Here is a 26,033-nt window from a genome sequence, read left to right as displayed (position 1 = left end):
ATTTTTCTAACACATGTTTTTTGATACTCGGAAAACCATTTTTTCCCTGCATTCTGACAGTCAGTTAAGAGCTTGGTTAGGTATGATTCTCTCATTATCACACCTAATGTAGGGTAAGTGTGCCAAATTTCAGCATAGTTGCATGCAAGCGTCAAAGTCTCAAGTTTGAAATGTAATATTTTAAATTCAAATTGATTTTTTTTATTCTTTCTTCTGAAAGAGTGTTGCTTGGCACCTTGTAAAGAGGTTACCGTCTTTATTTACTCTAAAATCATTCCTAATACATTTTAAAATTAATAAAAATGTAGACATAGCTTCGGTGCCCTATTTCGGTCATCTTCATTCTCATAGTTCTTGCCCTTTGGGAATTCTTCAAATGTCTTTTTCACGTCATCTCGTTTGCCGAAGCTACATTTTTTGTTATTCTTTTGCATTGTATAATCTCTAGAGTACGTAAAATCTAAAAGTTCATGGAAATTCGAGGAACAAAAAAGGTGGCCGAAATTGCAAGCTGGCCGGAATTTGGCACACTTACCCTAATCCTCGGATTTTCTCTAACACCTCCAATTGGTCTTACAGAACTTATTTTGGACGTAACTGATTTCAAAAATGACCAGCCACCTTTTAAAAGTGAAATATGGGAAGTTTCACTTTAAAACAAGGAAAATTGAATAAGAAATACTCAAAATATATCGAAGTGGCAATTAAAGAATCACATCTACCATAAGCAGTGTAGTTTCATCACTGCACAAATCAGAAAGTAGTAATCACACCCATTGTAATCCTTGTTTTTTCTCTAACATCTCGATTATGTCTTACAGAACAATTTTTGAACATCAGTGATTCTTAGAATTACCAGTGATTAATTTAAAGTAAAATGTTAAAAATTCCGCTTGAAAACAAAGCAAATTGGATGAAAGATTCTCAAAACGCACCGCATGGGCAATGATAGAATCACACCTACCCTAAGCAGATTCAGGCTTAATATTTAATTTGACAGAAGTAAAATAAAAACATCTGATGAAGTCTCATTTTGATGAGGAAGTGCGTGTTTTCCTTCGAGATTTTAGTGAAAATTGTTTAATATCCCAAAATTTTCTTGTGAATTTATTCAGTGGAATCTCTGATGAGTCAAATATCCCGAGCGGCGTGCACAGTGTGACCCAAAACAGTGAAGAATTGTCAAATTCGGTGTTTAGTAATTTTGACAAATGTTTTTACGAAGCTGCAAAATTCAATTTTCCTGAGCTGCAAGGGTGGTAATTTTTATGAATTTTCCTCCACCCACAAAAACGACCCCCTTCCAGAAAAAGATTTTCACGGTAAATATTAAACCTAATAAACCCTCTATAACTTGGAATAGTTGCTTTTTCGAAAAGACACTTGGAGTGTGCAAAAATGCATAAAATATTACACATCAGAATTACGATTTTAGGCCCATTTTTTATTTTTGCCTTTTGGACCCAGGAAAAAGGGCCTAGGCTTTCAAGTTTGTCAAGAAATGTGAGATATAGGACCAGCTTTTAGATTATATGTCCATTGATGAAATTCATTTAGTAACTTGGAAAAAATCAACTTTTACGAAGCTGTAACATTACGAAGGTGCAAGAAATTCCCCTATTCAAATATGAAATTATTTTCTTTCTCTTTATTTGATGTAGTTGAGTTTGCATGTAATTGAAGTTTAAAAAAGTTACTTAGTTAATTTTACAAAGATTTTAATTTAGTGTTCGTTTCACCTCGTTGAACTATCCAGGTCATTGAATTTCAGGAGATTTATTCGAGAAAAGTGAAAATTGAAATATGTATGAACTGTATGAAGAGAATGTCCCTTGACATCACATGAATGATTCATCAGACATTCCCTTATAGCTGCATTCTAAATATTGTGGTGTCTATCTTTTAGGCACTAAATTCCCCTTCATCATGAAGCTGTGCTTCTCCTCATCTAAGAGCATGAATGGCACCTGGTCGGCCGAAAATAATGGTGAGAAAATGAATGGGGAAAATTAGGCGGCAAATAATCTGCAATCGTCCGAAACAACCCCCATTCATAGCATCCAGCACCGAAATTTATTGTCCTCTTTGGAGGTACAATGACGCGTAAATCTTACAAGTGTTGTATTGACAAATGACAGATATGTCAATATCTCATGAAAGGTGTTTTTTTTTAAGTTTAAGAAAGAAAAAAAAACACATCAAACTCTCTTATGAAAAGAGAGGAAAAGAAGCAAATTTTGCAGATACTCCTTCAGCAATATCAGTTTGAAAGAAAAAAAAATTAAAATAGTGACGAAATACTGAGAAATTTACCATATCAGAAAGATGGTATACTTAAAGAGAGAGTGAGGAAAATAATTTTCAAAAAAAAAACAACTAATAAATAAAAAAAAATATTGCGTGTGTTATCAAAATTAATGATTTTTTTAAACTAACAAATTATTGTACAATTACTTGTTTAATTTTATTTCATTTCATCCTTCTATATTTTATTCATAATATCCCACATTTATTTTAAAATAAAAAGGATTAGACATTGAAGAAATAAAAGAAGTTAAGTAGGAGTAGAAGAAAAATTAATGTGGAATAGAATGTGATGTAAAGTAACATCACACTTTAGCAATTAATAAGTTCCTTTTTGTTACGATTTGTTCTCCCTCCTTCTTTTTTATTATTGCAAAGTTTTTTATTTTAATTTTATGGACTAACTTAATTTATTTGTCTGTTATATGAGTTGTGAAGTTTTAATGAGGAACGTGCGAAAGAAAGTGAAAAAAAGAAGATGGAGCGATAAAATTCAAAGAGAATGGAAAGTAAATCAGCTAAAATAAATAGAGTAATATATTGAAATAATTATTAGTGAAAAGCGGTATTTTATTGCAATAAGAATTCAATCTTTTATTTATGTCTAGCTAGACGATTTTTAGTGGTTTTTATTTGAAAAAAACACAAAAAAAAACTTCTGACGAAAACTAAAGACGTTTTATTTGTCATATTTGTTCTAAAATCTAAATGTACTTTAGTGTGCGTTTTACCCTGGTTTATTCTTTTAATTTTTCATTAATTTATTAAGAGTTTTCAAGTTCCCTCTAACAATATATTTATTATTTCTTTGCGACTCTATCAAGAGGACGATAACAGAAATTAAACGACACGTCTCACAGACTTTAGGAATTTAATTCAATTTCGAAATTATAAACTGTCAAATTCGAACTTCTGACCAGAAGAAAAATCTCCGGAATTTGATTGTTTTCTTTAAAAAAAAATATGACAGGAACTTCATTTGAATGGTTTTCGAAAATTAAGTTCGAAACGCAATAAAGCGTTACTGTCCTTTCTATGGCAGCTTTAACTATTTCGCAGGAAACTGTCATAAAAATCCCTAAGACAAAGTTAATGCTGGACTATCTTTGCAATATTTTTAGACCCAAAATAAAGATAACTGGAAGGTATTGGCTACCAGACTTATGGAATTCCACTACTGTCTATTTCCGAAAATGAAATGACTATATGGACCTAAGTGAATCTGACAGCCAAAACATGAAACAAAAGAAGAAAAAGAAGTCGGATTTCGAAGTTTTGAATTGTTAAATCCAGAATTCCAAATATTTTGAGGACTCGAAAATACTTTTGATACTTTGCATTTTTTACTTGCGGACACAACAACACTACATCAATTTCTGCTCTTATTTTTGATGTTGTTGACGTTCTCTGAAACAATAACCTTTGAAAAGAAAATGAGATATTAGTACGCTTTGCCAAATATAAACACCTGAACTAAGAGCAAAAAGCAATTGACCGATCAATTGTTCTTTCTTTGACAGTCTCATGTCACAGTGTTCGTTAAAATGCTCTTTTTAAATGTAGTGTTCGAAAAATGTTCGAAATTTCATCGACAATCTTTTTTGTCAGCTGCTGTGGGAAAAGTCAAAGTAAGCGAGTGTTTACTATAAAAACTTGAGATTTATTTAAAATAAATCGAAAACATTAATGAAATTTGATCTTAAGTATAAAATACATTGATTTGGGAGACCTAAAAAATTTCCCATTTTTCGTATTTTCAATATTTTTCGCCCACTAGAGGCGCTACAGTCATCGTATTCCAAAAATTCCAGATACGAAAGACAATGAAGGCATCATATTGACATTTCCATTGCTTCTTCGAAAAGCAATGAAAAAAGCAAAAAGTCCAGTATTTTTACTGTAATTATGTCTCATTAAAAAACTACTGACATTTCGTAGATATTTTATTTTAATAGGCGTATTTGTTGGCTTTCGTGATTTTTTTTCTTTTGAGAAGCTTTATTTAAGCATAGCCGAATTTCACATTGCAAAGAGGAAGTTTTCTATTTACGAAATACCGAATTGTTCAATTTGGACTTTCAAGGATTTCGAAGGTTCGAAAAATCGGATTTGTAATGCTATTTCCAAATCGATAACAATTAGTTTGATGTCACATTTTCGAATTTTTTGTAGCTTCCAGAAGTAAACTGTGGAAAGTCTTGTTTCATAGCGAAAATCTTGGAAGCGTTGGAAATTTCTTTGCTAAAATTCGAAAATTGGAGATTTTCAAAGATTTCAAAGGTTCGAAAATTCGGATTTGTAATGCTATTTTCACATCGATATCATTTAGTTTGATGTCACATTTTCGAAATTTTTTTAGCTTTCAGAACTAAACTGTGGAATGCCTTGTTTCATAACGAAAATCTTGGAAGCATTGGAAATTTCTTTGCTAAAATTCGAAAACTGGAGATTTTCAAAGATTTCGAAGGTTCGAAAATTCGGATTTGTAATGCTATTTTCACATCGATATCAATTAGTTTGATGTCACATTTTCGAAATTTTTTTAGCTTTCAGAAGTAAACTGTGGAAAGTCTTGTTTCATAACGAAAATCTTGAAAGCATTGGAAATTTCTTTGCTAAAATTCGAAAACTGGAGATTTCTTTTAATAAAAATACTATACTTTTCTATAAGTATTTGTCAAATAACTACAAGTCTACTGGTTTTTTTAATCTGATATTTTTTCTTCTTTTCCAATTGGACATATGGAAATTTTCGCTGGAATTCCGTAATTTTTCCAATGGCCAATTCAATCCAATCGTGATTCCGTGACTTTTTCCCGAGTTTTTTTCAGTTCCAATGGAATATGGCTGGAAATTTCAATATTCCAGTACTAAATTCCTGAGCTTTTTCAGTAATAAAAATCTTCTATTTCCAGTTGAAAAATGTTCGTAGACTAAAAGTTTATGTTTGAATAGTCCAATCGGTACTTTTTTCGCATTTTCTCAGTTCCAAATGAACATGACTGGAAGTTTCGATATTCCAGTGTGTAATTTGTTTAATTCCTTAAGTCTGTAGGACACGACAAATGAGATGAAAAAACTTAATTGATTGGAAAGTATTATTAAAGTTAATCGCTAAAAAGTAATAATAAAATATATTATTATTTCTAACATATCTCTGAGGAAATATAAAATCGTAGAAAGATTGAGAATATTTCATGAATTAAAAAAAAATCAATGGGAAAATAAGAAAAAAATACACAATGTGGTCCAATATTTAATGAAGAAATATCACTATAGAGCAAAGTAAAAAAAAAAGAGATAAAAGAGAAACCCTTAAGGATGAAAAAAAGTGTAAATAGAACAACTTTTAACTTTTTTGATGACTCACCCAGAGTTTATTATATTGAATCTTAACTAAATTACACTCTCTTTACAAAGAAAATAAAAGAAGTAAAAAAAATAGATGAGAAATCCTATTTAATGAGGAAATAAGAGAATTACTGTAATTTTTAATGAGAATTTTTAAGGGACAAAGAGATAAGAACAAAAAATAGTGCAAAACTTGAAAGTCGTGCAATATTTTCTGAAGATGAATTTAGAGAGGAGACTTGAAGATAAACGAACCAACTTGTTGAGCAAAAAGCGTTAAAATGAAATTCAAAAAAAAACGTGTTTAAAAGCAAGAATTAAAAATGATCAATGGAATAAGGAAAAAAACAAAAAAATATTAGAATATATTTGTGATTGGAAAACATATCACAAATTTATTTCGAAAGCATTTTAGGCATTTTTTCTTAAATATTTTTTTTCCTTTTTTTCAATTTCTTTTAAAAAGAATTTGAAAAAAAACAATAAGAAAAAACAAGAAATGTTTCTTTCGTTGAAGAGAAAAAAAAACAACACACATGAAAAAAAGACACAATGACCAGAAGAAACAACATTAGAAAAGAAAAATATATCAAAAAAAAATTATTCTAACCTAGAAAAATTACCGTGCAAGGGATATCACACAGAAAATAGTAAAATTGCTGCTACGATAAAATGTCTGTGTACTTTAGACGCATATCTTTGTAGTGTTTTAGCCAATATGTCGCGAATGGGAAAGAACCAGAAGGGATTAAAATCAAGTGAATAAAATAAAATGAAATTTAAGAAATATCACTTTTAGATAATAAAAAAATAACATTATAAAAAAAAGAAGAAAATCATAAAAAGCTGTAGCCATAATAAACATGCCAAACATGTCTTTTGGAATGGTTAAGGTTGATGACGAGAAAATTTTTAGGAGAATTGAAAAAAAAACTTCACCGTTGGATAGAACTTTAGACTGGCCGGGAAAATCTCATTGAAAATTATTCTACAGTAACATCAATTTTTAGTCAAAGAGGAAAAAAATAGCAGAGATATGTAATTTGTAAGTAAAAGTAGCCTCCGAATGTCTGGCCTAAAGTAAAAAAAAAACAACCAAATGATAATGAAATTCTAACTCACGGAGTTTGTAAGGACATATTTATAGAAAAAAAACACATCATATTGAGATACCCAAAAGGACATTTTTCAGAAAGGAAAAAAAAACAATTAACAAAATGAGGATTAGAAAATCTTTTTGATAGAAATAAAAATCTAACATTTTCTCATAAAATTCATATATACGTATATTGAAAAAAAACAGAAAACACCCATTTTTTGCTACTCACCCCACCTAATGAAAAAAAGAAAGTTTTCTTCATAAAAAAAAATAGACCAGAAAGAAAGGAACATTAAAATCTCCATTCTCTATATTCGTCTAAAACAAAAAAAAAACTGAAGGAAGTTATAAATAGAAAGGTATATATATTTTAAGCTGAATATTTCAAGTTACTGTAAAAGAATAAAAAGAAAAAAAAGTATGTGAAACACATTTTAAATAGTAAACACATAAAAAATAAGTATGGTAGATTTTAAACATCCATTTGAAGAATAATCTTCATTCAGAAAATTCCTATCTTAGCCCTGTCCTTCCTCCCCCTGATTTAATTTCCTCAACACTTCACCACCTCAGCCCCTGCTCCCTCCTACTTGTACATAAAACGAATTCAAGAATAACAAAAAAAAAACACAAAACAGAAAACAACCCGATTTAATCCACAATGAAGAAATCTATCCAACTGTTGCTGTTCTTTATCGTAAACAATACTAGCTATATTTAATGATGAAAGAAAAATGAAGGAAAAAATACTGTATTCAAAGGAAGCTAACGAAAAAATGAAATATGTGTTTTAAAACAAATTCTTAATCTATTTAAAGCTCTATGAAAAAAAAATCCTGCAAACTTCTTTGCCACTTGTAGCTCAATCGATAAGAGAATGAACTTGCAGTGACGAGCAATTCTCACTTAACCCATTATATGTATTTTAGTATATTCATTTTTCAAGTTTCAAAATCAGAAAAGTAACTGTTTGAGTCTAGGAAGTCATTTGAAAGTTTTCGAAGATCAATCGGAAATCTAAAGCAGAGTTTACGTATTTACCGCGTGATCGCTAATAGTTTAACAAAAAAGCTATATATACTTTTCGTTTCGTCCGCGAGGTGGCTGAAAAATTTCCTGTTAGAATTTCGAAGTGTCTCAAGTGTCGACATGTCTCAGTCCTTTGTTGTGAACAAAAACTATCTCGTCAAATTATTGCTCTACCTGCCGATTTTACTCGGAGGTTTTTTGAATTGTAACGGTATATTCTAGTACATTTAGAGAAATTCTGTAGATTTTCGGCAGAATTTCGACGTAGAAAATCTGTGAATTTTCGGCAGACATTCTTCCGAAAATCTGCAGATTTTCGGCAGAATTTCTGCATAGGAAATCTGCATAGTCTCCATTGTCTCGACAAAAATATTGTAGATTTATCAAGAAACTGTAGAAGTTACAAAGAAAATGGTATGCTCTGTTTAACGAGCATTTCCGATTAAACATTTTAGATGAGTAAAAAGATTCAAGCAAAAATACAAATTTCTTAAAAATCGCCCATGGAATGATACAAAAACACGAAATTTAGGTCGACACTCTGCTTAAAGTTTTCACTTCATAATTCTCTACTTATAACACGACGTCGCAGAATTCTTTATTTTATATAACCACTGTAATTTCACCAAGAATAACTCTATTGAATTTTGCAAACAAAATTCTATGAAAAATATTCCATCTTTTCTGACACAGCTGTCTAGAATGTAGAAAAAAAATCTACAGGAAATCGGCAAAATATCTACAGAAATTCGTCAGAGTATGCACCAGGATTCGTCAGAAAATCTGCAAAAATTTCTGACGAATTTTTTCCCAAGCCCAAATAGAATTCGTAGGAATATCTACAGATTTCTCGGCAGATTTTCGGCAGAGGTGTAGATATTTTCTGCAGAAATCTTAAAGATATCTGACGAAATTATTTGACGGGAAATGTTAAGAATATCGAAAATTCGAAATGGCAGAACAGATAGCGCTAAAGCGGCGAATGTGTAAATTTGCACTTTATAGACTTCTGGTCGATTTTCGAATACGTTTAGCTTGGTCTTCCAGTGGCTTTGTGTCTCCGAAAGGTTATTACTGAGCAGAGCCTCTTCGAATTTTCGATGTTTTGCTCAGCCTTAAAATACTAATTGGAAAACAAGTTTCCACAATTTCGATATTTCTTCAATCTTTTAGCTTTCATTCCCAAATCTTAATAATTTAAAATTTTTATTCGAAATTAAAAAAAAAAAAAACATTACGAACATACATTAAAGAGAATATGGACACAAATTTGTTGATTTTCATTAGATTTTCAGTGACAGTTTTTATCAAAATAGAACTTTTAAGTCTTTAACGGTCCGTAAACATATCCAGAGAGCCAATTTCACGATTTTTGATCAAAATAGCTTAGCACAGGAATTATTCGAGCTCCTGCAAAAAAAATCCTAGATTTGGACATCGTTAAAGCTTGCAAAATTTTACTTTTGATTAACATTTTAGTGTTGTCTTATTTCAGAGTTTCAAATTTTAACATTTTTGGTCTTAGGCTTCCGACATTTTTGGTCTTAGGTCGAATCGACTAAGCCTAAACCTGAATCGAATAATGACTCAGCCAAATGTTTCATTAATTTTAATGAAATTTTTGACAAAATTCACAATGTAATTTAAGTGAAACTTAAAAAAAATCAAACGAAAAACTAAATTTACTCTTCAGAAGGCCTAAAATTTTAAAAAAGAAAATGAAGGGCTTAAATTGTTTTTAAATGAGAAACTATTACGTTTTATTAATTTGTGTTATTAAGCTTTACAAAGGCTTAAGTTCGTTCACTTATTTTAAATATACATGGAGAAACTTCATATCTCAAAAGCAATGATTTGCCCCTCACTGTGAGCTCTTAAGAAATTTTAAATTTAGTGAAAAAAATCCTTTCCTCAACATTTAATATTTCCAACCGATCCTTTCGATTGAGCATCAAGACAGCAGCTTTGCAATGAAAAAAAAAACTGTTAGAAATGTGTGTAATATATTTAAGAACAGAAGAAAACGAAGGAGAAGAAAATCAACTAAATTAGTAAAGAAAAAAAAAACAATGATAAAAGAGGAAAAAATTGACAATAGTTTTTAAACGTGACATAAACTTTAAACATATCTCTTTGATGAAAGAAAATTTAAAACAAAAAAAATACGTGAGGAAATACTAAAAGTTTTTTTTTTAATTTTATTATTAATATAGAAAAAAATGTGAAGCAAAAATACTTAAATGTCTGTGTGTACTTAATGAAGAAAACAAAAATAATTTTTCAATGTGTAATTTTTGCATAATTTGCCATTGGAAAACAAGTGTTAAGTAAAAAAAAATATGTGCAAAAAATATGAAATGAAAAAAAACTGGGAGAAATTAAGCTTTAGAGGAAAGTTGGCGAATCTCTTCTAAATGCGATAAAATTTTCCTTGCATTCTTCACCCACCTTTAAACAGTACCTTCGCTGTTCAAAACTAATTAAAAAGAAAACAGTAAAAGAAGAACAAGACGAAAAAGATGAGGATAAAAGGGAGGTAGATAGAAAGAATGTGTTACAATTGCAATGGCAAAAATAATGAAGGAGAAAACAGAATAGTTTAAATATGAAAAAAATATATCTGTGCGCTTTTTTCTAACTATTTTAATGATGAAGATGAGAAAAAAAAACTAACACAAAAATACCAAAAAAAAAATCGTAAAGTAACAATTAACTAAAAATCATTGTCGTCATTTGAAACTTCCTCTTATCCCTGCCCCAAAAGAAATTCACGTGTAATTAAAAGTAATTATAAAAGAAAAATACCAATTAAAGTAAGAAGAGTAAAAGAAAAATCATAGATGAAAAGTGGGTAAGCGTCAATTATTAAAAAAAAATGTGCCTCTTAGAAAAGAACTCCATGAAAACCACAGATTGGATGGAAAATTGCACAATTTCGTGAGAATCATTCACATCAATTCTTCTCTTTGAGATTTTATGCACCAAAGATGGCAAAAATGACCAAAAACAAGAACAATTTCTTCTAATTCAACAATTTCCAGAGTATTTTTTTTTCTTCTTTGCAAACAATTATAATAAAAATTGCCGTAGAGGCAAAAGAAGATAAAACATGTGCCAAAGTGAGAATTTTTCTCGTAGCTTCTTTTCTTTTTCACACGAACATCATCCATCCCCTTCCATCAGCCAATCTGTGGTTGAACGTAGATGCTTATTGTCTGACAATTTTTTTTTGAAGTTCTATAATAAGATAATAGACAAAATCATAGAATAAAAATTGATCAAATAAGCCAATCGAAAGACACAAAAAATTTAATTAAGAGTGGCCTCGGTCATAAATAATCTTCAAGTTGATTTTCAAAGAGATAAAACCAACCGAAATCTATTCGAAAATCCAATGAAATCCGTATTCGTTGATCGAATTCTGTGGTTCGAACTTTCTGTTTGAGCTTTCGTGAAAAATGACAGAGTGCTTGACATAAAATATCGAAAGGTTAATGAGAAAGTGCCATCAGTGCTCAAGCGGTGAATACGTGAACTTCCCCTTTGAACTACAGTAGGCTCTCTCTCAAATGGGCATTTGGGGCGAAATGTCATCCGGTTTTTCGATAGATTTGGGCAAGGGCCTGACATTTCCTATGTTTCCCATATGTTTCTAGCGAGCCGAAAAAACTTTTGAGTTCATTAGCTGTTTTCTGTCATTGTAGAATGAATTAGCAAAAAATACTAATACAAGACAAAAGCCAATTTAATAACGAATAGGCAACCGAAAACCCTAAATTGGCAACCTACGTAGTTTTGGAGATATCTCGTTAAATGTGTACGAAAACAGGAAAAAAATTACACTAAAACCGGTCGCATTTTTCAGAGCTATAATGTCACCTCCCTGGCTTTGGGCGTCAGAGCCTTTGTAAATTCCACAAAAAGCGCTCAATTATAAAGAATCACGATAAAATAGGAAGATCTACAGTAAATTTGAGCGAATTAGCTTCATAATTAAACGTGAAAATTGTCAACAAAATTTTTCGCCCGAATAAAAAAGAGCCGATTGAGCGAAAGTCTATTGTACAGTAGACTCTCTCTCTCAAATGGGCATTTGGGGCGAAATGTCATCCGGTTTATCGATAGAATTGAGCGTCAAAGCCTTTGTAAATTCCACAAAAAGCGCTCAATTATAAAGAATCACGATAAAATAGGAAGAACTACAGCGAATTTGAGCAAATTAGCTTCAAAATTAAATCTGAAAATTGTCAACTTTCGCCCGATTGAGAAAGAGACGATTGAGCGAGAGTCTACTGTACAGTAGACTCTCTCTCAATCGGGCATATGGGGCAAAATGTCATCCAAATAATCGAGAGATTTGGGCATCAACAAAGTCATTATAAATTCCACAAAAAGCGCTCAAATATAAAGAATCACAATGAAACAAGAGGAACTACAGCGAATTTGAACAAATTTCCTTTAAAATCAAACATGAAAATTGTCAACAAAATTTTGTTCCTTATTGAAAAAAAAACCGATTGAACGAGAGTCTACTGTACCATTGAATTTTCGAATAAACTTCGCTTGATTTTGTTCTGCCGGAAATCCACTCGAAGATCATTACTGAACGCAGCAGAAAAGGCGCGATTAGAGAGAAAATTAACCTTATACCCCTTTTTGAATTTTGCTTCTTTTCCATTTACCCAACAACATAAATCATAGTAAAACTAACGATAAATGGACATTAAACGGAAGAGGAGAGACGTCAAGAGAGACCCCAAATAAAAAAAAAAACGCAAACACAAAAATTGGCACAACGAATTTAAAATAACTAAAGATTGAATTATGTGTAGAAAAATATTTTACAAAAGGAAATAGAGCATTATTTTCTAATGGTTAATCAAATTTATTCGAAAATTTTTTTAGTAAATAATTTTTTCTTTAATTTGTTAAGGCAACGTGCAAAAATTGTTGTAATTTCTAGCAATTAATTCATTTGTATTCTCTTTCGTTGACAAATTATGTGTAGGTAAAATTTTGTGTGTTGAAAATGGAGGAAAAATTAATCAAATTTGTTGGTAGAAAAGAAATTCTTTTGTCGTGTATAGAAAGGAGAAAGAAAAGGTAAATTAAGCTTTGGAAATAGTCCTACGGATTATCATTTTCTATTGGAGAAAAAAAAGGAAGACAAATTCAAAAATAATTTTTAAAAAAATTTAATTCAAAATTGTTAAAATATTGAAAGTAAAAAAAAACTGGTATTAGTACTTAAATATAAAGATCATATGTCGTCTGCACAAAGGCATTCCATTCGCACGGGCAAAGTTGCAAAACTTTGAGTGTATTAGTTCAACCGATAACCCCAATTACTGTACAATTACTGTAATTTATCCTTAACAACTTTTTAAAATGTTTCATATCATTTGAGTTAGAGAACAAAGGTACAGTATATTTTCGAAGAGACAAGGATATCCCCTTTTTCGAAAATCCACCTAAATCTTAACTTAGCATTCACAAATAGAGCTTAAAAAATTCGAAAATGTTTTTAAAACGTCAAAAGAGGCATCCATACTCCTGCATAATTCCGCAAGATGGCTGAAGTACTTCCTTTTCGAATTTCGAAATATGTACTCAAGTTTCAAAATGTGTCGGTCTTCACTGAGCCCAAACAGAAGTAGATTTTGATTCTCCAATAGTGTCTTGGATAAAAGGTAAATGGAACTCTATTTGCACAAAAAGTCGTTGAAGTTCGAAGAATTCACATTCAATTTCGAATTTTCTCACTACGTTTTCGAACAAGGTGGGGAAAGTTTATCAAATATCACACTAAAAAGCTGGCAAAAGAGTTACTCAGTGATTATGGAGTGATTAAATACTGGAGCAAGAACAGCAAACGTCGTTGTTCTGGTTTTATCCTCACAACAATGTGAAGAGCGTCACATTTTGACACTTGAACACTTCGAAATTCGAACAGGATGTAACTTCCGCCACCTTGGGAAAGTTTTAAGAAGTAAGAGAGTCTCTTTTTTGGATCTTCGAATAGATTTTCGAGTTTTTCAAGATCTACTTCTGTACGGTAAGATAGGGGATAGTGTCAGTCAGTCGGTAACATGGCTTGGAAGTGTTCGGATGAGAGTACAGAGCTAAGACTTTGTCGGACCATTGGCTCGCGATAGGCCTTGGTTTCCACAAAGAATCTTTCAGGATAAAAGCATAGAAAGTGCACAAAAAATGTTACTAGACAAGATTTCTAGCAAGAAACTGTAGGATAGATAAGTAGCCAATATGGGAGTCCTTAAAAGCCCAAATGGACTAATACTGATCCTCGAGAGTATTTACCCTGTAAAATTTTCCAGTAAAACCCATCTTTCATGGGGCCGACATAGAAGCCATTACCTTAAATAAAACCGACAGTTTGTTCGACATTTTAAATGCCCAAAAGGCAACAAAATGTCAAACTCGTCAATAGACTTCAATCAATCGTAAATGTCAAAACTGCTATAATTAAGGGTTGCCCGATAATACTAATTTTTATAGTATCAATTTATTGCATTTGTTCACACGACTTATGACTTATATTAATATTAATACACGAGTATACGTGCAAGCGTGTATTTTTCAAGCTCTAGCCAATCTGAGGATGCATTGAAACTAAATTATTTCATATGATTAAATAATTTAACTACATTTGGATAATGCCTTATTTTAGAATATTTGTTTTTGAATATTTGTCTTCTATCCTCCTGCCGAAAATTAAATGTTCACAACACACAATACAATAAAAAATACACACAAAAAAATCTTACTCATAAACAAAGGAATGAAAAAAAACCAAAATTAAGTTTTTGTTGTTTGTTGGAAAAAGAAATGAGAAAGTAGGATGAGTTAGAACAAGAGGCAAACATTTTGATGATAAACATGAGAGGGAAGAGCAAAATGCATTAGATGAAGACATTATTAGTGGAATAAATGAATTTCAACAAAAAGAAATATATTAATCAAATTATGGCATTAACTTTTAAATTTTAAGATAAAGAAAAAATAATTTTGACATTTTAAACATAATACACACATTTTGAATGACAGTAAAACACTTCTTTAATTAATCCACCTTTATTCTCGTGCCACAAAACACAAATTCATTTTTGCAGAATCTTTTGACACTCTCACGCTTGACATTTCAACACAAGAAAACACGGATGAACCGCATTTTATTCCGGCATCGCGAAAGTGAAAAAGATTTGTGCGTGTGCTATAAGAAAACGACAATGAAAACAAAACACGTTTGTATTAAAAAAAAATTAAATTGTTTTTTCAACATTTTTTTTTATAATTTATTCCTCACGAAATATTTCTTCACTCAGTAATATACTATTTTCCTTTTCTACAGGTTGTTCAATGATCATTAACATCACGACAACATCAACCAAAAAAATCTTGAGACATCCACAACACAAATTCAGACATCTCTTCTTCTTCCTCTATTTTTCACTCACTTTTGGCGGGAGCTTGTCACAATTACTGAAAAATGCAATTTAACATCAAAACTCTGTCTCTTCGGACACAACAAGACACTACATATCAGCCACCAACAACCAAAAATCAACATTTTCTGTAACCAGAAAAAAAATGACTGAGTTTTTCATTCACTTTTTACCTTCAGCTTATGGCGTATGCATAGTTACTTTTGTTTTGCAAACATGTTTTTGAAATTACTGCTCGAATTGTTGCTCGAAAATTCCATTTGAGCAGTTACTTGGTACTGCGTTTCGAACTGTTGTTTCGATACTGCTGTTCGAATTGGTGCTCGAATTTGCTATTCGAATTGTTGTTTGAAACTACTATTCGAATTATTATTCGAATGTGCTATTCGAATTGTTGTTCGAAACTACTGTTTGAACTGTTGATCGAAACTGCTTGTTCTGTTTCTTGAAATAAATTGTTCTTCGAGATGATATTCAAATTGTTGTTCGAAACTGTTTTTCGAATTGTTGCTATTTGAATTGTTGTTCGAGAAGACTGCAGTTCGAATTATTGCCCGAGACCGCTATTCGAATTGTTGTTTGAGACTGCTTTTCGAATTGTTGTATGAAACTGCTATTTAAATTGTTGTTCGAAACTGCTGATCGAACTATTGCTCGAACCTGCTATTCGAATTGTTGTTCGAGACTGTTGTTTGAAGAGTTGCTCGAACCTGCTATACGAATTGTTGTTCGAGACTGCTATTCGAATTGTTGTTCTAAACTTCTGTTCGAGCTATTGTTCGAGTCTAGTATTCGAATTGTACAAGTTTGAAGTTCGAATCGTCGTTCGAAACTGCTGTTTAAACTGTCGTTCGAAACAGCTATTCGAATTGTTGTTAGAAACTGCTATTCGAACTATTGCTCGAACCTGCTATTCGAATTATTGTTTGAGACTGTTATTCGAAGGGTTGCTCGAACCTGCTATACGAATTGTTGTTCGAGACTGCTATTCGAATTGTTGTTCTAAACTGCTATTCGAGTTATTGTTCGAGTCTGGTATCCGAATTTTGCAAGTTTGAAGTTTGAATCGTCGTTCGAAACTGCTGTTTAAACTGTTGTTCGAAACTGCTATTCGAATTGTTAGAAACTGCTATTCGAATTGTTGTTCTAAACTGCTGTTCGAGCTATTGTTCGAGTCTGGTATTTGAATTGTGCAAGTTTGAAGTTCGAATCGTCGTTAGAAACTGCTGTTTAAACTGTTGTTCGAAACAGCTATTCGAATTGTTGTTAGAAACTGCTATTCGAACTATCCCCATAGCAAAAGAAAGCGGAATAGGAATAACAAGCGAAAAAATCCTCGGAATTTTCCACTATTTGCCTTAAAAAATTCCATAGGAATTTTCCATAATAGGTTCCAAGGAAAATTTAATGGATTTATGCTGGATTTTTCATATAGAATACATCCATGGAAATGCTCATGGAATTTATGTGGATTTTTCCACCAAAATAAAATGGAGAAAAAATGAAGCTGTCACATGCACCTCATGATTTTACTTCCGAATATTAAAGAAATAGCAAAGATTACGAGGATTATAATATGTTTTACTAAATCAGCAATAACGAATTAACACTTTAAGCAATAAAAAAATATTTTGTAAAAAAAAATAATTTTTTCGAAAATATTTATTAATTAACATAAAAACAGTATTATTTTAGGTTGGCGACCTATTTAATGTAATCACTTCATTATTATCTACACGAAACGCAGTGTCGCATAATTAATTATATTATAATTGCCACATGAATCACTAGAAATGTTTGCGGAAGGTTTGGAAACAAATTCTAAAAGTTGCCGCAACACCATTTTATTTGTTTGACATTTCAGAAAACTAGTGGAAAAATCCATATAAAACACTATGGAAAGATAGTGGAAATTTCCATATGTTTTTTCCAGCTTATCCCGCGGACGTTTCACGTGTGAGTTTCCATATAAATCTTCCGCGGAATACCGCGGAATTTAACGCTGGAATTCCAGCATGTTGTACTAGTAAATTCCATGGAGCACTATGATTTCCATGGAATTTCCGGCTTTAAATTCCATAGGAAAACTTAGTGGAATTTTAGCGTCAAATTCCAGCGAATTTAGCCATTTGGACGCAACTTTTCCATTGGAATTTTTGCGGAATTTTGCTATGGGGATTGCTCAAACCTGCAATTCGAATTGTTGATCAAATCTGGTGTTTCAACTGCTGTTCGACACTAATATCCGAATTTTCGTGCAAAATTCTGGATATCAACAAGCAAAAGAGTACAAATTTTCGCTCAATCTAGGTGGAATATCAAAAACATGTTTAGAAAACAAAAGGAATTCTGTGTGACGCATTAGTTGCTACGACATTACTTTTTTGCACCAAAGATTTTATGCCAAAGTTTTTAAGGGAATTCCTTTTATGTTGCTCATGTGAAAAAGGTGAAAGTTTTGGGTAATTTTTCGGAAGGGAAATGGGAAAAATTTTCAAGATTTCAAAATGTTAGTGAAACATGAAACATCGATGAAACATGAAAAGCTCTACTTGAAACAAGCCTCAAAATTTCTTTCAAGAATCGCCCAAAAATTTCATCAGTTTCACTTTGTTTTATTTTTCTGAGCGAAGTTAATCACTCAAAATGTTATTATATATTAAAAAAAAAGAAAATAGAAGTATAAAGAAACATGTGGAGATTAAAGCTTTGATATACAATGTTTTCAGTGACATGAAAAAAGAAGTTTGTTGAGAATGTCTTTGATTAGTGTTTAAATTAGGGAAAAAAACATAAAAGTCTTTGTAAATAATTGAGCGAGATGGAAAAAACGAATTATTGTGATTCTAACGTGACCATCTAATTTGCTGTCCCTTTTTCTTCCGCAAAGAAATAGAGCAACTATTAAAAATAATAATCCTCTGTGTGCTAAATCCGTTCAAGTTTACTGTTAAAAAAAAAACTTCAAAAATAGTCCTACAATAGAACTCTATTGTTTTTCATTTTATTTTTAAATTAATTAAAGTGTACAAAGAATATGCCAAAACTTGTTGAACGTGAACATAAAGAAAAAGAAGAAAAAAAACATGAAAATAAAAGTATTATATGAGATTGAATTAATTCTTTAAACAAAATAGTGAGAAAAATCATTATAAAAAAAATTAAATGACAAGCGATTTAAAATTAGTAAAGCGAGATTTTAAATTAAACCAAAAATATAATGGGAATAAAACCTAAGAGATATTGAGAGTAAAAAAAAGAGATTGAATAGAACACGCGAAAAATCCTGACAGTCAATTTATATTATACATTATACATTATATTAAAAAAAGATGAAAATTATAGATTATTGTATCATAATTAATATTTAAAGAAATATTACAAGAAATAAAGAATAAAGTCCACAAAGAAGAAATTTTCATTTGAATTTGCGTCCAAAAGCTCTTGAGAAGCATGTTAAATGTGTTACAGTGAAGGCGCCTGGTACCAGGCTGAACATCTTCATCGCAATCTAAAGCCCGCGAAAAGGGAAAGTTTCTCTGCAGATAACGTGAGTTTTTACAACAAAATTTAGATTAATACGTATTTCAAAATAAAAAACATTCCACTGGATTCTGAAATAAGGTAATGTACCCTAAGAATATTATTAAGACACTTAGTCTTAATAATAATTTTATATTACAAAAAAAAACTTAAAATAGTTTAAAAATGGGAAGTGCTCCTCTACTCGATCACTTTGATATCAGAGGCCTTTACTCGACCGCCTAGGGTTCCTCTACTTAACCACTATTTTTTCTTAAAATTAAATAAACCATAAAAATATAAAGACATAGATTTCACTTTGGTTTTCTAACACTTCTGGAATAACATTTAAAATTAAGTTAATCATTAAAGCAAAATAGGGAAACTCACCTTTATGAATTGTTGCAAAAGTAAGAACAACATTTAACATTTAACTGAATAAAGCTCCATTTGCTATGATTCATCGACCAGTCGAATTGAGGTACATAAGATATTTGAAATGCACCTTCAATTTTGTGCAAGGGGGAGATATTAGGGTTGGAAGTGGTGTACGGTTGAAAATGAAGTGCTTGGGAGTCTTTGGAAGTGGAAGTGCCCAATTATAACCCTCTAACGGGTAAGACTGCCTCCAGGCGGTCTTCACAAAAATTACATTTACACACTTACGGCGACAATAAAGGTTTTATTTGTTTAAAAGTGCTATAGTGTCCTCGGTAATAGTCTTATAAACATCTCTTGAAAGTTTGAACTCATTTTGACTCTTCGTTTAATTGCTATTCCCAGTTTTGTGTGACAGGTCAGAGAAAAAGCAACAAAAAATATTTGAGCAAAAAAACTCATTTCCAACTTCCATAAAAATACCGATTTAAAGTTATCTGACTAAAATAAATTTATTTTTTACTGAAAGATATGTCATTCTACTTTGTATATTTTATTTAAAAAATTTGAAAAAACTAAAAATGTAAATTTTAGAAGCAAAAAGAGTTTCAAAAAATGTTTATATTTTCGCACCTACCTAAACTAAAAAAGATAATGAAGAATGGATGGTTTTTTCGACTTTATTGGATTATAAATATCCTAGAAAACATTGTTTTAGAACTTTTTTTTCGCATATTAAAGAAAACACCGTTAGAGGGATAAAGTCTTTTCTGCCTAATTCCATATTTTTCAGACTATGCTACACTGAGAGAAAAAAAGATTAAAATTTAATCTTTTCTTCATAATTTCAAGTCCTTTTAGGGCTAAAATATATTAAGATTTTTTTATTCTTAATATTAGTCCTATAAAGAATAAAATCAAGTCGGAACTGAAAATAAGATTTTTCTCGAATAACTTTAAATATTTTATTTAGAAGCTAGCAGATTAAATTTAAGACTGCAGAAGATTAATTTCAAGATAAATTTCGACTAATTTCAAGAATAAAGACGAATAGAAACAAGTCATTATTATGCAGAATGAAATTAAGTTTTATTTTTAATACTGTTAGTTAAGATTTTTAATTCGAACGGCAGTGTAATTTGAAAAGGTCTTTTTTAACATTTTACGAGTTTGGTAATGACAATGAAATGGGGCAAATATGCTCAATCTTCTTACAGCTTAAATTTGTGTTGTAATTTTTCCGAGGAAATGTTCAGCCCTTATAATAATTTTCTTTAATTCTTACAGGTATTTCAAATTCATATAGTTGCTCACAAATAATGACATAGCTATTGCAATTAACTTTGAATCAATTTGATATACTTTTTTTAAATAATTTATCGTAATATATATTGGATGATTCCATAAATTCGTGTGACTTTTTCGCAAATGTAGTTAAGGGGTATCCCATAGAACACATCCACCATTCTTTTGTTTACATTTTTGCATATGCTGGAAAGGTTTTAGTGTATTACGTCTCATCAGAAGTATTCTTTAAAAAGGTTGATTTGTTTGAGAACTTTTACAAAATGCGAAACGAAAAGGAACATTTGTAATATTTAATGTGTGCGTAATTTTGAATAAATCTTAAGTAATGGACTTTCGTAAAAAAAACATTTTGGAGGTTTATTTAGATCGTGTTCTTGCTCTAAAGATGATTAAAAGTGGCTTTGAAAATTTAGAAATAGGGATTTATTCTTCGAAATATCAATTCCATTTTAAACGGTCTCTAATATTGATGGCTATATTGTGAGTATCCTAATGGAAGAACATTTTTCGATAACAATTGAAGAGATTATTAAAATGTTGGAAAATAATTTTGGAGAAATTTCTCTAATACAACAATAACGGAAAAGGTCCTGCTAAATATAGCCAAGCTTGCCACAAAAGTTAATTTGCAATCACTGAAAACCTTTCCCAAGAATGCAAAACGTTTCAATTTTAAAGAATTTTGAAACCAGGGAGAGAATCAAGCTTAATAAAATGTGAAGATACATCTGAAGTGCTGAATTAGTTGTTGCACTCGTACTTTTGGATTCTTACAGACTTTCCAGCACAGCGTCAATGGTTGCAAAGGACAATACATTTTTTAGAGACTCTATTTTCCAAAAGCAGCTTCACTGGTCTCTTTGGAAAATTCAAAATATGTTGATACCCTTTCGTAAAACAAAGATAATATTAAATTATTGAAAGTATGCTAGAATATCCTGTCGCTAGAAATTCAAAATATAAGCAAAATGTTAGAAATATGCGGAATAATAAATTTCTTGAGATATTTCTTAAAGTTTTCCTAATTAGATTTCTCATAAGATTAAATAAATTATTGATTTGAGTAAGTGTAAGAAGTGCATGAAGTGCTGGAAGTATTGAAGCATTTTCGAGAGTGTTGCGAAGTTTTGGAAGTGCGCAGGGCTATTGCATGGAAATTGTGGAAGTGCCTGGAAGTGGTGTATACATTTTCACCCTAATATCTCGCCCCTTGATTTTGTGACATAAACTTAATCATTGAACTAAAATAAGCCCAGATAAGCTTATGGTAGCTGAGATTCTTTACAATCAACATCGGAGTGCTTGCAACTCGGAATGTGTGAAAATGCGATTGTGAGTTGAATTTTGGGGGTAAACAATCGCGTCGAGTGAACTGTTCTCGGCAGTCGAAATTGATAAAATTGGCTCGACGCGATTCTTTACTTTAGTCATTAGTGTCTAGGCGGTTCACTTTTTTGCTAATGGAATTTACATATGAAATCAAAGCCGATATGGCATGAGAAATATTTTTCTGCTGCTGCTCAGCTTCGAACCCGAGACCTTACAGTCATAGAGACACTGTTGTATCCACTGATCGACTTGAGGCTCTTTTTGTTTACTAAATACGACGGCTCCATTCCATACTATACTAAGTCGACTTAGAATTATATTACTCCGAGAGATATGTTGTTCCTGGAACCGTGATCTACAACTGGTGAAACTTTGGTGGTTCAGTCATGTATCGAGATATTCAATTATTTCGGAAAAAATACACGGGCAGCATAGGAAATCGCCAACTTCAAATGGCTCTCACGAAAAGTTGTCATTCTGAGATAAAATAGAATTGATTGGATCCGTCGTAATCTTCTATATACCAAACTTCAACTCACTTCATCATATGTTTCTTCAATTTTCAAATTTCGTTCCTTTAATGACTGTTGTGTGTTTCTTCAAGATCTGCAAAACATCCTTTTATGCCTGCTATTGATTCTTACACTGAGAAAAACAGGGGTGCAATTAACATTTTTTCCTCATAACTTTAACACTTTTTATGTGTAAAAATATATCAACATTTTTCAATGTTAATTTTACACCCTAAGGGGAAAATTAACATGAAAAAGGGTAACTTTAACCCCTAATACACCTAAAAAGCATAATATTTACACCGATTTCGGATCAATACTGCGGGGTAAAATTAACATTTCCGGAATGTTATTTTAACTTTTTCGGATTTCTCTCACAGTGTACTTATTCGATTTAAACTGATATAGATACGAAGGGATATCTTTACGTTTTTGGGCTGATAAAGCCAGAATATGTGTGAAGCCTGTACGCCTTTCCTTCTCATGTTCAGATTTTCCAATTCGAAATGAGCTCATCCCTGCTTCTGAATCCTTATTTCTCTTGCTTGATATCCTCTTCGCATAATAAAAGAAAGATAAACGAAATGCGAAACGCCTTTTATCTTTTCAAGATATTTGCAATAATTAGTGACAACACCCCCGTTGCCCTAAGATTATTTTTTTATGGGATTTATGAGCTTTAACCTAAGCTTATCGAGGGTCAGACCGATTGGACTGGAACGTGCGACCCTATTTTCAAAATAAAAACATGACTGATTCTGCAATCTTTTCTTGTGAAATTCAACTTAATTATCGCTTTTATGAGATGTTTCTCCAATTTTGAATTAAAACTTGAGGCACGTTTTTAACAAAATGGCATTTCATGACAACGGACAGAGTGTTTTTAGAATTGCCTTGGGTAAGAAAATATTGGTATGTAATTTTAATTTGGCCTCCTAAGTGTTAATCATCGTGACAGAGAAAATTGTCCATTAATTTTCATGATGATAACCCCCTCTGCTCGTGGATCTATAAATAAACATTTCTGGGTGCTTGTTTCTTTGTCTCGAGACTGTTGATAAGGCAAGAGAGATGTCCAACAGGAAAAATCTAGTTCTCGCATCTCGTGTGCGTGTTTTTATTCTTTCCCATAAATACTCCAATTTCTAGGTTCAGCGAGGGAAAGTCAAGAAGTGATAGGAATAGGAATATTTGCTCCGACCTCAAGAAAAATTGTGTTAAATTCAAAATGCTTTCTAATGTCTGGAAGTGGTTTTTTGGGGTGTGTAAAAAATGCAGTTGTGCGATTTTTTTTTCGCGAGTTTAATGCACTCATGACGTCAGAGAGATTAAGATTCCGCCGTGTGCTCCGCGTGGCGACAGAAGAAGGCGCCGAAGCGGGGAAACGTGAGATGAGAGCTGCTGAGTGAATGCGGCCACGTGACTCCAGAATGAGAAAAAAAGATATATCTTGCGGGCTCTACGATTGGTGCGATGAAGTGGCGAGCCCCCAAAGCTCTATCACTCTCTCTTTTGCACATGCATTGTGTGTCTCTCTTATCCAGCTGATGCAATCACAAGAAAACGGCGCTCTTTCAGCCAAGCGAAGACATTGATCGGAAGGAGAGAGAGCAGCTGGCGTTTAGTGTGAGAAAATTAATAGATCAAACTTTTGTTATCAGCACAAAAAGGGCATGCGTGTGAGTGAGAGAGAGAGAGCAAAATGGACTATTTTGTCGCAAAGTTGACACACTAATTCCATCTGTTTTCTAACTTTTTTGCTTAATTCACACTTTCCTCTCTCTCTCTCTCTGGGTTGTCTCCCACTCCGGGTGCGCAGGAGTGAGAGGTGAGGACATAAAGCTCTCCTCTCTCCCTCTCACCATTGCGTGCCATTTGTGACGTAGACACTACTTCAAGTATGGGCACATTGAGCAAGTCACCAGTTGACAAATCGGAGTCTTTGCGAGCAGAAGTACGATCGCATTGCTGAATTTTATTGTTTTATTTAAAAAGAAAAATTCTTGGACACCCTTTTATTCGTGGTTCAGCAAAATTGTTAATTTTTTCCCGTCAATTTCTCCGTGGCTTTTGTTTTTTTCTGAGGCACCCAGTGAAAATCGAGGTTAGATTTTCACTTAAGCGTGCTAGTATTTCCAAGTGTTCAGTGCGCCCCATTTTCTCAAACCGCCTTTTATTATTTATTTTTACGTTGTCCGCATCGAGAAGCGGAATAAGGAGTCAGCAAAAAAATGCTACATTCCTAAATTTATTAGTGTATAAAAGTGTGATAGAGCAAAACACTCGCAAAAGACGTACAAATTCGGTAAAAATCGAATTTAGACAATTACCACATGATTAGATAACGTAGTTTTTTCGGGGGTACTAGTTAAAGTGTATATAGCGCGAATTTGAGCATTTCTCGTGCTAAAATAGACCACATAGTCAATTACGCAAGTTTTGCAGTGTTGCAGCTTCCTCAGTCAGCAAGATGTCTTCAGACTGGACAACAGCAAACAGGTAAGAATGCAAAAATTACTCTTTTTTTCTTTATGCCTTTTACAACTTCTCTTTATTCTTTGCGATAAAAGAGGGTTTCTTTTTTTTTGAAAATCTTCCACTCCATCGGTAATTTCCATCCTCAATTGTTGCGTCTCTCTTCAGCAATCTCTCCTGCCTGTTTTTCTGCATCAAACGATCTCACTTGGTGATCGAAAAAGAGATGAAATAGTGCGAAATTGTGGCAGAAGTGAGACGAAAATTAACCCATGTATGCGTTTAAATACACGCACGAAAATCCGCAAGAGAGGTTGACCTTTTGCGAAGTGGCGCGAAGGTCACTTGTGTCAAAATGCCAAGTGTGCAACTTTTACACCATAGAGAATTTCCTTAGCACTTTTCCACACCTCAAGATACCCCCATAAAAAATGGAATACAGAGAGCTTTTTGCAAAAAGGTCAACCTCGATACTAACGCAAAAAATCCATTCTAATTTTTTTTTACCGGATTTTTACGCGCACGTGATTGCGTCACATAAATTTTAGCATTCACAGAGATCTCCCATCAGAACGCTATACATCATTAGGCGAGATTCTTAATAATCCCAAATACTATAATCCCCACAAAATTACATGTACTCAGATTGAACTGAAACTTTGCCAAAGCGGTTCTTGCAGCTATCCGATCCCCAACATGGGCGTGGTTTAAACTGTCACTGTCGGATGACTAAACGCTTGGGACGCTTAGTAACACAAAAACTTTGTAGATTTCATCACACAGAAAAATATATTACGTAAGCGTTTGTAATTTTTCACTGGGGACTAACAAAATGCTCGTGTTTTGTATCGGTGGCAGCCAAAATCCCGAAAGCCAAAATCGCGAATGTTCAATATCCTGAAAGGGATAAAATTATGTCGGGGAAAATGTTTAGAATAATTTCCCAAGACACAGAAAATTTCCCTTTGCCTCAAGCAAGCGCGGGTGTAATCGTGGATGTAGCTATGACACTTTTAAGAATTCGGGATTTTGGTTTTCGGGATTTTGACCAGGACCCGTCTTGTATAACCCACTATAAAGTACTATGTACTTTGTTCATAATACAGTACTATGTTCATAAACATTGTTCGTAACACTGAGAAAAAAGAGGGTGCGATTAACATTTTTTCCTCAAAATTTTAACACTTTTTAGGTGTAAAAATATACCAACATTTTTTAATGTTAATTTTACACCTTTTTAAGGGTAAAATTAACATGTAAAAC

At 32.1% G+C, this 26,033-nt stretch overlaps 2 protein-coding genes across 5 annotated transcripts in view; both read left to right on the top strand.

Moving 5' to 3' along the window:
* The window catches only part of LOC129803029 (heterogeneous nuclear ribonucleoprotein L), a 260,754-nt gene extending 250,169 nt beyond the window's left edge, over positions 1–10,585 (top strand). For all 3 annotated transcript variants that reach the window (XM_055849343.1, XM_055849342.1, XM_055849341.1), the window contains one exon: positions 1,907–10,585. In XM_055849343.1, the coding sequence (XP_055705318.1) occupies positions 1,907–2,013 (107 nt within the window). In that variant the 3' untranslated portion in view covers positions 2,014–10,585. The remainder of the gene's footprint in view (positions 1–1,906) is intronic.
* A 13,621-nt stretch (positions 10,586–24,206) lies between these two features.
* LOC129803011 (trehalase) overlaps positions 24,207–26,033 on the top strand; it is a 50,098-nt gene continuing 48,271 nt past the window's right edge. For both annotated transcript variants that reach the window (XM_055849306.1, XM_055849307.1), the window contains exon 1: positions 24,207–24,794. In XM_055849306.1, the coding sequence (XP_055705281.1) occupies positions 24,766–24,794 (29 nt within the window). In that variant the 5' untranslated portion in view covers positions 24,207–24,765. The remainder of the gene's footprint in view (positions 24,795–26,033) is intronic.

Source organism: Phlebotomus papatasi, chromosome 2 (assembly GCF_024763615.1).
Source record: "Phlebotomus papatasi isolate M1 chromosome 2, Ppap_2.1, whole genome shotgun sequence".
NCBI lineage: Eukaryota > Metazoa > Arthropoda > Insecta > Diptera > Psychodidae > Phlebotomus > Phlebotomus papatasi.
The sequence above is the reverse complement of the archived record's forward strand: the minus strand, read 5'-3'. Positions and strand labels throughout refer to the sequence as shown.